Below are 12,431 nucleotides of genomic sequence, written 5' to 3'. Positions count from 1 at the left end.
TACTTAGTGGAAGCTGATTGTGCAGTAATTCTCAGTAAGTACTGTCTCTTCAGGTTTCTTGTAAAGTAATAAAAATTCACTACTTAAATAGATGAAAAATTATTTTCTGCAATCAGCAGAAAAATATATAAATAAATAAAGCTGGCAGACTTAGCTATAGTTCATTAGGATGGTTTCAATAACTTTGCAAAATAAGTTCAGTTGATGAGAGCTTTCAACACTGCAAATAACATCCTGCAACACTGAAGATGTATTAGAGTAGTGGTTCAAAAACCAAGAGCTTGGTCCTACCACTTTACTCTGATGATTTCCAAAGAGGTGCAGAATCACACAGAATCACACAGAATCACACAGAATCACAGAATGTTAGGGACTGGAAGGAACCTCGAAAGATCATCTAGTCCAATCCCCCTGCCGGAGCAGAAACACCTACATGAGGTTACACAGAAAGGAGTCCAGGCAGGTTTTGAATGTCTCCAGAGAAGGAGACTCCACCACCTCCCCGGGCAGCCTGTTCCAGTGCTCTGTTACCCTCACTGTGAAGAAGTTTCGTCTCATATTTAAGTGGAACCTCCTGTGTTCCAATTTGTACCTATTGCCCCTTGTCTTATCATTGGTTGTCACCGAGAAGAGCCTGGCTCCATCCTCGTGACACTCACCTTTTACATATTTATAAACATTAATGAGGTCGCCCCTCAGTCTCCTCCAAGCTAAAGAGACCCAGCTCCCTCAGCCTTTCCTTATAAGGGAGATGCTCCACTCCATCATCTTTGTGTCTCTGCGCTGGACTCTCTCCAGCAGTTCCCTGTCCTTCTTGAACTGAGGGGCCCAGAACTGGACACAATATTCCAGATGAGGTCTACACCAGGGCAGAGTAGAGGGGAAGGAGAACCTCTCTGGACCTGCTAACCACACCCCTTCTAATACACCCCAGGATGCCATTGGCCTTCTTGGCCACAAGGGCACAGTGCTGGCTCATGGTCATCCTGCTGTCCACGAGGACCCCCAGGTCCCTTTCCCCTACACTGCTCTCTAATAGGTCGTTCCCCAACTTACACTGGAACTTGGGGTTGTTCCTGCCCAGATGCAAGACTCTATACTTGCTCTTGTTATATTTCATTAAATTTTTCCCTGCCCAACTCTCCAGCCTGTCCAGGTCTCGCTGGATGGCAGCACGGCCTTATGGCATGTCAGCCACTCCTCCCGGTTTTGTGTCATCAGCAAACTTGCTGACAGTGCACTCTATTACTCATCCAAGTTGCTGATAAATATATCCAATAGTACTGGCCCCAGAACTGAGTCTTGAGGCACTCCACTAGATACAGGCCTCCAACTAGACTCTGCCCCATTGACCACGACTCTCTGGCTTCTTTCCTTCAGCCAGTTCACAGTCCACCTCATCACCTGATCATCCAGACCACCACAATTCCTCAGTTTAGCATCGAGGATGTTGTGGGAGACTGTGTCAAATGCTTTACTGAAGTCAAGGTAGACCACATCCACTGCTCTGCCATCAACTATCCACCTCGTCATGTCCTCATAAAAGGCTATGAGGTTGGTGAAGCACAACTTCCCCTTGGTGAAGCCATGTTGACTGCCTCTAATAATCCTCTTATCTTTGATATGCCTTGAGATGGCACCAAGGCTAAGTTGTTCCATCACCTTTCCAGGGATGGAGGTCGTGCTGACCAGTCTATAGTTACCGGGAAACTAGAAACCTAATAGACAACTGATAAGGTTCTTAATAAAGATTTTAGGCTAGTCCAGCAATCCGGAATAACACTCATACGAAAGTGTTGGGCAAAAATTATAAGAATTGTTTCAATAGTATGACAGTCTATAAAACTGTTTAGTGTTAAGTGTATGAGTATAGTGTTAATGAGCCCATGTACTTCTACAGACACTCAGAATTTCTAGCAGTGTGACTGTTCTGTGATCTTTTCTTCCAATCCGTTAGTCTAAGCAAACCTGCATGAAACATCACCACCAGTGAATAATGCCATGCTTTAAAAAAAACCCCACCATAAATATTCCCCCAATTACATTATTTTAAGGACTTTTCTAATATGGTTTCTCGCTGTATTAATGGCTTTTCAAGATCTGTAGAAGATTTTTTTGATTTTTTCTTTGTTTTTACTTTTTGTTATCAAAGATGATTTGTGACTTAGTTTCTAATTTTGGTTTTGAGTTGCATGCCTTTTGTTTTCCTTCATATCCTCCCACACTATTCTCTAAGGTACAGGCTGGAGGGGTTCCCTTCAGCAGCTATTAGGAGAGATAGTAGTAAGGAGGTAGGAATACAAAAAGCCATTCAGGTATACCCAGATTCAATCTAACTTTCTTTAGGGTACTCCAGCTTCTGAAAAATGGCAGGGAATATTAAATTCCCAAGAAGTCAGGTGATTCTCATGTGTTTTATTGCTTCTAACTATGATAAAACAAAGAAATAAGCAAGAATTGTTTGGTTTAGGATGTCATTTATCTCAGAATACAGAGTTTCTGTGTTTTATCTACCTACAAATACATATTGAAGTGTTGGCAAAAAGTTGTTTGCACCTCTTAAATCATAAAAAAACCCAAACCAAACCAAATTGAAAAAACAAAGAGAAAGTCTATACTTTGAGCTCATCTGTGTACTAACAGCTCTCTGGATATGTAGATGGTTATGCTACTTATTGTGTACCTTTCTTTTTTTCCCAGCTAGAATATTTCTGTACGTAACTATTACATTTGGTGAAAACTATCCCTAAAGTTAAATTGTCTAACATGTTGCTTTTCCTTCTGAATTAACTAAGCAAAAGAGTTGACAGTGAGTATCGTATTAGCATGTGAAACTCCATGCTCGAGCAACTGTTATGTCTTCCAGTTCGCTAGTGGTATTTGCATACCTCTTGTTTTGGTTGTTGTCCATTTTTTTGATGTAAATCTTAACAAATTCATTCTATCATTCATACAAATGAGTGATCTTTGTCAGAGCAAGACACCTACAAACAGCTGTAGAGCAATGTTTGCCTATGTCCTGGTTTCAGCTGAGATACAGTTAATTTTCTTCCTAGTAGGTGGTATAGTACTGTGTTTTATATTTAGTATGAGAATAATGTTGATAATACACTGATGTTTTGATTGTTGCTAAGCGATATTTATACCAAGTCAAGGACTTTTCAGTGAGGAGGCTGGAGATGCACATGATGCTGGGAAAGGACAGAGCCAGGACAGCTGACCCAGACTGGCCAAAGGAATGTCCCATATGTTATCATATTCAGTATATAAACCTGAGGAGTTGGCCAAGGTGAGGCACAATCACTGCTTGGGAACAGGCTGAGCATCAGTCAGCAGGTGGTGAGCAATTGCATTGTGTATCACTCGTTTTGTATATTCTTTTATCATTATTATTATTGTTGTTTTGTCTTCTTTTGCTGTCATATTAAACTGTATTTATCTCAACCCATGAGATTTTTTGTTTGTTTGTTTATTTGTTTTTAGGTTTTTTCCTATTTTCTCCCTCGTCCCACTGTGGGGGGAGGGAGTAGGTAATAAATGTCTATGTGGTGTTGAGCTGCCTGCTGGGTTTAATCATAACACCCTGTCACTTCAGCATATTGCTGCCTGCACCTCTAACTTCATCAGGTAACTTTTGAGGGCATTCCTACCCTTCAGCATATTGAACTTCCAGTTTGATGTTTTCCATGAACTTCCTTAATCTGCATTGCTTACCATTACCCAGGGAATTGTTGAAGATGATAATCAGTATTAAGCTCAGTAACAACCAACTCCAAAGGAACACCACTGCACTGGAAACTGGTGAAGTGTATGCTATAACCTATTGAGCCCAGTGGTCTAGCCAGTTTCTCATCCATATTGTAATCCACCTAGCCAACCATATTGATCTTCTAGTTTAGGTAGAGTACCTCTTAGCCAGTCCATGGCATTGGTCCTGTAACTAGCCCATCAGATTTTTACATTAAACAGCTGTCACTTGGCATGTCAGAAGCTCCCAGATTGCTTGCACTCTACTGTGTTGCTCCTCAAGCAGATGTTGAGGTGGTTGAGGTCAGCTATGAGAACCAATATAATGTCTGTCTCTTTTTTTTCTTTCTATGTGAACTGGCATAAAGATTTGATTATCTTTTCCTTAGATGATTCCTGTAGATGAGGAATATCCATTCTTATATATTTCTAAACTGTCTTACTTCAACTGTCAAATTATTTAAAATAAAAACAGTAATAATAATAAAACTCAACAGGAATATGAGATCAGATCATCCACATGTAGCCATTCTGGTTATATCTACCTTAAAAACATCTTTCCTATTATCAGCTCGCTAGTAAGGGTTACAAAATGTTTCCCAGTACATTACCGTGAGCTTAAGAGCTACAGTCAAATATCTGTAACATGCTACACTAAGACAATAAGATGATGGAAAGCATATCTGATGTCCCAGGTGTCTTCAACAGCAGGAAAGTTGTCAGGTGTTTATACGGTATTTTGTGCCCTGAAAAGGGAAAATAAAGGTCCAAATTCTTCTTTTGTTACAGCTTAAGTTGTAAAACACCTGGTAAGCTCCATTTCTGATTGTGTTTCAAACTGCATTCTACAGTGGCATTTCTACATGCTGGCTGAGTGTTTGGTTCCCTCCTGCTCTCTCTTTTTTTTTTTTTTTTTTTTTTAAGTAGTACACAAAAAGGAACGTCAAGGAAATGCTCAGAGCAAAAGGTGCACATCTGTCCAAATCCTACAAGCCAGTAAATCAATAAGGAGGGGAAACTTGGAAAGCTAAAATTGTTCTGTATGATCTTTGGAGTAAACCAAAAAAGTGAATTTTACAAGGAATGCCAGGAACAGTTAATTTATGTCCTGGACACTGCAAAAGAAAATTGGAAAAGTGGTACAAACTGGATGCAGTTTTCAGTGTCCAGAAGTATTGTTCCTTTCCATTGACCCTGCTACTCAGGCCTAACATCCCACAATGATCTGCTTCATCCCTAAGCAATGAAGTGGGGCTCCAGAGTGGTCTGCTACAACATCTAATTGGTGCATTTTGATTGTTCTCACAATGACTTGCACTATGAAGTACTTTTCTTGGATAGAAAAAAAAAAAAAGCAAACAAGAAATCATCAGCCAAGTAGATTCTTCTTTGAATTTCTATCAGCAGGTCCTCATTGTCTCTCTCACTCTCCAATAACGATGGAAAATGAATATTACAATCCATTTGCAATAAGTATTGCAGACTGCTTGTGGGTTTTTTGTTGATTGTTTGGCTGGGTTTTTTTTAGCGAATCTGAACCATCTAGCACATAGGAGCAACTATACAACAGAAAGCTGAGAAACTTTTCAACTGGGGGCAAGTATCTGTGAACCAAAACATATGTTGAATAGTCAGGAACTTCATATTACCAATATAACCTTATGAAATAGTAAGGATGGAAACACACTTCTGGCGAATGTTTACATATTGTATTAGTTATAATGTTAGTTACTTTTTGTCTGGTAACTTAGACTGACAGAAAGGTCAGGGTTATTCTCTCCTTTCAGAGGTGATTACTCTTCCAGAAATTGTAGGAGACATGTAATTCTTAGTTTCTGATTGCGATTTCCATTTGAAAATCTTCCAGGGATTGTAGACTTGTAGGTAGTAAGTATGGAGATGCCACTGTTTGTAAGAGGCTTAGTGTCACAGAATCACAGAGTTTGGTCTGGAAGGGACCTCTGGAGATGATCTAGTCCAACTCACCTGCTGAAGCAGGTTCACCTGGAGCAGATTGCCCAGGAATGTGTCCAGGTGGGTTTTGAATGTCTCCAGAGAAAGAGACTCTACAACCTTTCTGGGCAGCCTGTTCCAGTTCTCTGTCATCCCCAAAGTAGAGAAGTTTCTCCTCACATTGAGATGGAACCTCCAATATTTCAGTCTGTGCCAGTTGCCCATTGTCCTGTCACTGGGCACCGCTTGAAAAGAGTCTAAACCCATTCTCTTGACACCTACTCTTGAGATATTTATAAACATTGATAAGGTCCCCTCTCAGCTTTTTCTTCTCCATGTTGAACAGACCCAAATCCCTCCGTCTTTCCTCATAAGAAAGATGCTCCAAGCTCCTAATTATCTTCGTAGCCTGCCACTGGACTCCCTCCAGTAATTCCTTGTCCTCCTCAAACTGAGGAGCCCAGAACTGGACACAGTACTCCAGATATGGCTTCACCAGGGCAGAGTAGAGGAGGAGGGTACCCTCCCTTGACCTGTCAGTCACACTTTTTGTAATGCACCCCAGGATACCATTTGCTTTCTTGGCCACAAGGGCACATTGCTGGCTTATGGTCAACCTGCTGTCCACCAGGACTCCCAGGTCCTTCTCTGCAATGTTGCTTTTCAGCAGGTCAACCCCCAACCCCTACTGGTGCATGGGATTGGTAGTCCCTAGGTGAAGGACCATACACTTCCCTTGTTGAATTTCACCAGGTTCTTCTCTCCCAGCCCTCCAGCCTGTCCAGATCATGCTCAATGGCAGCACAGCCTTCTGCTGTATCAACCATTCCTCCCAGTTTCCCATCATCAGCAAACTTGCTGAGAGTACATCCATGTCTCTTCATCCAGGTTATTGATGAACAGGTTGAACAGGACTGGACCCAGTACTGACCCCTGGGGAACACCACTAGCTACAGGCCTCCAACTAGACTCTGCACTGTTGATCACACCCCTCTGAGCTCTGCCATCCATCCAGTTCTCAATCCATCTCACTGTGCACTCATTCAACCCACATTTTCTAAGCTTATCTATGAGTATGTTGTGGGAGACAGTGTCAAAAGCCTTGCTGAAGTCAAGGTAGACAACGTCCTCTGCTCTCCCCTCATCTACCTAGTCAGTCATACCATCATAGAAGGCTATCAAGTTGGTCAAACATGAATCCATGGTGAATCCATGTTGACTACTCCTGATAAACTTATTTTCCCGAACAAGCTTAGAGATGTTCAGAATGAGCTGTTCCATCATCTTTCCAGGATGGAGGCAAAGCTGACCGGTCTGTAGTTTCCTGGGTCATCCTTCTTGCCCTTTTTGAAGACTGGAGTGACACTGGCTTTCTTCCAGTCCTCAGGCACCTCTCCTGTTCTCCACAACCTTTCAAAGATGATGTAGAGTGTCTTACCAATAACATCTACCAGCTCTCTCGGCACTCATGGGTGTACCCCATAGGTGTCAGGATACTATAGGCTGCAGGACCTGCCAGTGCCATATATCTTAGTGCCATATATATAACTTCCTTTGCTGGCAGATATCCCCTTGTCAGTTATGGATATTTCTGACTATTGGTATTATCTCTTTGCTGTGGTTAAAGTGTTTCATACTGATCTAAGCAGTCTCTCTGTATGTGTTTTTTATCCTTCTGTACACTATAGTTCAATCTTACTGTTCCTTGGACTCTGTGTATGAGAGATAAGGTTGATATAGACCCATATATGAAGGTTTGGTTTTTTTTTCTGAATAAATATGAAAGCATCCAAATTACTCCTGTAAAATCCATCAATATAAACATTAGTCCACTCTATTTTTCTTTACAAAATATAGTTTTACCAATTTTCTGATAAAGAAATCTTACAGACTTTACTAATAGCTACTCACTTTTTTCATATAACTTCTATTCTATTTGTTCATATTCTGGATCAAGGGTAAAACATATTCTTTGCCAGAATGTAAAATTTCATCATCTCCTTCAACTTCTGCTCCTCAGAGACCATACATTAGATCTGACTTTGAAGCATAAAATGCCCACTGTCTTTTCAGAAATATTTTACTCTCATCTGACAGTGTTACCCCATACAGTTAAGAATGCGTTTTAAAACAACTATATTTCCAATGCAAATTTTGAAAGTAAAACTAGGAGTGTAATGACAGTATCTGTGAGAAAATGCGGTAGGAAAATTATGCGAATTAAAGACTGAGATCATCCTCAGAGACAAGCAGGATTGCTTCTCAGTGTTATGATAACAAAAAACCTACATCGTGAAATGCAAAATGAAAAGCAAATGAAAACATTTTATTTTGAGTGAATCGATAAATAAAATATCCTTTTCCAGTCACAACAATGAGCCTGAAGCTGCAATGTGCTGTCAAGTGATTTTGTTCTTCTGAATGTTAAGCATTTATTAATATATGCATAATATTCATTTCCTTGACTTTTAAATAATAAAATCGATAACACAACTCTCTGAATCCCTATGAGTGAGGAATGAAACAGGAATCCAATGCTTTATCAGGTATTTCACTATTTCTCAACCTATCTCATTACCATGTTACAGAAATAGAAATATACAGGAACATCTCTTCAAAGCATCCAGAGACAAAAGCAGTACACACGACCATAGTCTTATGATCAAACAGTAAGTCTTCCTTATATTCCCTCAGGCAGGTCATGAACAGCGCAATATATATCTACCATCTGATACTCTTTTTGCACTCTTCACTTCAGCCAAGAGCATAGCTAATTCTAGTTTCTATCAAATTTTAAAATATAAAGGTAATAGAGGATTCTTTTGGGAAAACCATCCCACAGTTCAATAGATCTCATATTCAGGAACTTTGGCTTATAACTTATCTTTATTAATTTCATAATATTAATTTTAGTGATATCTGTTATGTGTTCAGTTTTGGCTTCCTCAGAATGTTTACCTCCTTCAAATAAGCAGACACTTCTACAAAAGTTTTTTGCAGACATTGTATAAAAAAAATTAAGAACAGTATATTAAAAGAAGTGTAAAGTTTAAGCTAAAGATCATTTAAGATCCATTTTAGACCATTATTCTCTTTCATATACAAGTGACTGACAATGGCATACATTGGTTACAAAAATTACATGACAGCGGTATGCACTGGTTACAAAATTATTTATCTTTGAAGTTCCTTCCAATGCAAAGAGGAAATTATAATGGAAGTGCAAATATGGTTGAGTGTTCAAGGCTATTTCCCCACATAAATGGACAAAATCTCTGGATTGAGAAAGGATCAGACACTATTATCCTTTTTTTTGTACTAAATACAACCTGAAAACACAAGGAATTCTACTAATGCCACTGGGACCATCTGTGGAATAAGGATTTCTTTAGGGTATAACCCACACAAATCTATAGACCTAATCCTAAAAATGTACTTTTCACCATCTCCAACAACCAGTGCATTTATAGTTGTTCTCTCTCTATTCCTCTCCATGGAACAAATTACTAACATATACAATATTATCTCAAATAAAAGTTATTTGCCACATCTTTTTGAGAGCTATTAAACACAAATATCACAGCTGTTAGTACAATGCTTTTACTTGTGCAGCTTGTAAAGCTGTTTTGTAGCTGCTTATTCATACAGGCATCCTAGCATGAGACTAGCAAGAACCAGTTTTTTCCTTATGAATCAGGTGCTGCTTCATCTGCCCCTGGTCAGATGACAGCCCTTCCCCTTATTTTTCCAGCTATGAATATCATGTATAATGTTTCTTCCCTTACCAGACATCACACTGGAAATCTCTCCTGATTTTCAAGCTCCTCTACATGTTTTATTTTTAGCTGACAGGAATTTAAACTCTGCACTGGCACTTTTCCATTAAGCCTAGATGCCTTGGTTTTCTTCAGTGAACAGCAATTGTAGCAAATATTGCAGAGCCTATCTGTTACATGTCTTTTTTTGTTTGTTGTTTCTATTTGTTTGTTTGCTTTTTTTCCTTGCATAAGTATTGTCTGGCTCTCTGTAGCACTTACCTAAAATCTTATTAAAAAAAAAAGGGGGAGGGAGAGACCCCAAATAGGTTGCACAATTTTGTTTATCCTGATGCCAGCTTTCAGCTGTGCATCAGTGGATTAGATGATGTAGTTTCTGTAAAATAAATAACTGATGGAAGAGAAGTGAATAAAAAACAGGCAGGTTGCTTTTTCAGAAAGACTGTTTTGAACATGTTTGACGAACCTCAGATGCTGCTGGGTAGTATTATAAGTAAGAATAAAGAAATATTCTGAGACAGCTTTATATTCATTATCAAATGTTTGGAAATAATACAGTGGGAAATTAATGTTGAAATCTGACTTGAGTCTCTCAGAATGTTTCAAGATCATTTTCAAAGTGGATTAACATTAAAGCATTTTATTATCTTATAATCTAATGTTATACATAAAGTTTTATAACCATCAGCTTAGCATTTTAAAGATTCTTAATACTGTCATAATAAAAGTGACTACTGCAGATAATTTTATAGTCCACAATAAAAAAATAAATCTGTACTGGTAAATCTGTTATCTTTTAAACTCTTAATAAAAGGAAAAATGCCTGTATTTGGGTAGCATTTTGTTCTAATTACAGTAATATATAATATGGTCAATTGTAATATTTACATTGAATATTGATTCTGACTTGAACTGATTTCTTTTTTTATCTTATTTGCTAAATTAAGTATTGGTTTATGCATTTTCCAATAACTCCATTAAAAACTAAAATGGCAGCAAATATTTGCTGATGCTATAATAGGCTTTTATTTCTACACTGACAGGAAAAAAACTAACTTGTTTGAGTTTTACCATCCTAAGAATAATAAATAGATGATTCTGTGAGTGCTTATATTAGAATATCTAGGATCTACTTTTTCACACAAGTGTATTTATATAGTGAAGCATTATACAAATATGCATTTTTAACTTTGGTTAATGAACATATTCAACTGCAACAGCAAAAGTCTTTCTTAACTTTGGAAACAGTTTAAAGCTTATGGATGACAGAATATTTGCAATATCCAGTTATGGCTTCTCCTCCTCCTTTCGTACTTACAGGATGCAGGTTTTCAGTATCCAAAAGGAGACCTAGATATCCAAAGCAGCATAGTTTGCATTTGGGCACCTATATAGCCACCAGATTTTCAAACAGGAAACCTCATGACACACCTGGTGTGATTTTTAGAAGATCTCCATATCCAAAATTTTCCAGAAAAAACAAACTTGGGCTTTTATTTTTCATGCTTAAATTTGGGATTACCTCCTTTTTAAAAAGCCACATTTTTTTGGTTGCTGAAGTTTAGAAAACTAAAACAACGAACCAAATGGTACCTAATCCCCCACACTTCTATGGGAAGTGTACATGCCTGCGAGCTGTTTAAAGTGAGGTCCCCAGTCTGTAAGGTAGTCATAACTCTGATCCACATCTGATATGTTTGAACTTAAAGAGCTGAGGGATCCTGCCAAAGAGCCAGTACCCTCAAATGCATAGGTCTGAAGTGAGTCATATGGAGGAGCACTAGGATCTGTATTCGCTTCTTCAAGCTTTTCTGAAATGAATTGCCTGAAGACTGCGCTGTCAGGGCCAACTTGTAGAGACTGTCTGTAGAGGCTGTGGATTTCTGCAGTGACCTTCTTCCGAGGTTTGTGGGTTCGCATGACAGTGCGGGTCCTCAGTGCTGAAATATCAAAGGCTTCTGTGTCCTCCTCACCACCTCCTTCGTCGTCATACCTGACAATGTTCTCTCTGAATTCTTCAATTTTCTCTGGAAAGGGAGACCTTTTTCTGTGCTGCCTTATGGCTAGAATTGCCAAAAAGAAGACTGAAAAAGAGGAAGCGAATAGAAGGCAAGAGAAACAAATAAATGGTAACATTTGTTAAGATCAAAGCTATTGCAAAGAGAAGCTATCTTTACAAATTTAAAGAGCTGTAATTTTTATGGATTTTTTTAGTTTTAAGATGAGCATAATATGTGGTGGTAAAGTAGCTACAAAGGGACTTATAAAATAGGTAAATGAAATGGAGCAGTTGTTTTGTTAGATGGGAATTTGAAACTGATAGAAACAGAGGCTATGCTTTTTGAAACTGCTTTGTTTTATCACATTATATATCAGTTTCACATTCAGAATTTAAATTCTTAATCCTTCCCTTTCTCTCAGATCAAAGCCCCAGGAAGATCAAATGAAATATGAGTCAATGAGCAAGATGTTCTCCTCAGCTGGTTGAATCATTCAATTCCATAGACCATGCAGAGTGTGGTTCAATTATTTCTGTTATACTGGTTGGGAAATCTGAAGACTATCATTAAATTTTGCCTGATGTTGCAGCAGTACTGACTACCAAGGCATATGAATCAGAGCAGCCTGTTTCTCTCATATATGAAAACTTTTAAAAATTTTATTTTAAGGCATTATTTTTTAATCCTACCTCATTTCATTTTTTTCTGAATGATCCTTCAGAAATAGTACATGACTTTCACAGAGATTAATGATTTCAGTTTTTAACTAACATTTACTGCAGTTCTCTTTAACAAGTAAGCAGTTTGTGAACTGTAATTTTTTTTTCAGGACATAACATGATACGAACTACCAACGACGACAAGATTTTACCTCACTTGGGGATATGAGGGACCTAAACCAGTTCTCTATTTCCACATATTTAGTGTATGCTATTTCGTTTGATTGGGAGATACC

The 12,431-nt window shown here is 38.5% G+C and overlaps 1 protein-coding gene across 1 annotated transcript in view; it reads right to left on the bottom strand.

Annotated features, from left to right (window-relative positions):
* Positions 1-10,517: 10,517 nt before the first annotated feature.
* Positions 10,518-12,431, bottom strand: part of CDH19 (cadherin 19) — a 72,483-nt gene continuing 70,569 nt past the window's right edge. Inside the window, exon 12 of the mRNA XM_065630240.1 lies at positions 10,518-11,560. Within this exon, the coding sequence (XP_065486312.1) occupies positions 11,070-11,560 (491 nt within the window). The 3' untranslated portion in view covers positions 10,518-11,069. The remainder of the gene's footprint in view (positions 11,561-12,431) is intronic.

Source organism: Caloenas nicobarica, chromosome 2 (genome assembly GCF_036013445.1).
Source record: "Caloenas nicobarica isolate bCalNic1 chromosome 2, bCalNic1.hap1, whole genome shotgun sequence".
In the NCBI taxonomy this organism is placed as follows: domain Eukaryota; kingdom Metazoa; phylum Chordata; class Aves; order Columbiformes; family Columbidae; genus Caloenas; species Caloenas nicobarica.
Note: the sequence above shows the minus strand (reverse complement) of the source record. Positions and strands in the feature narration are given on the sequence as shown.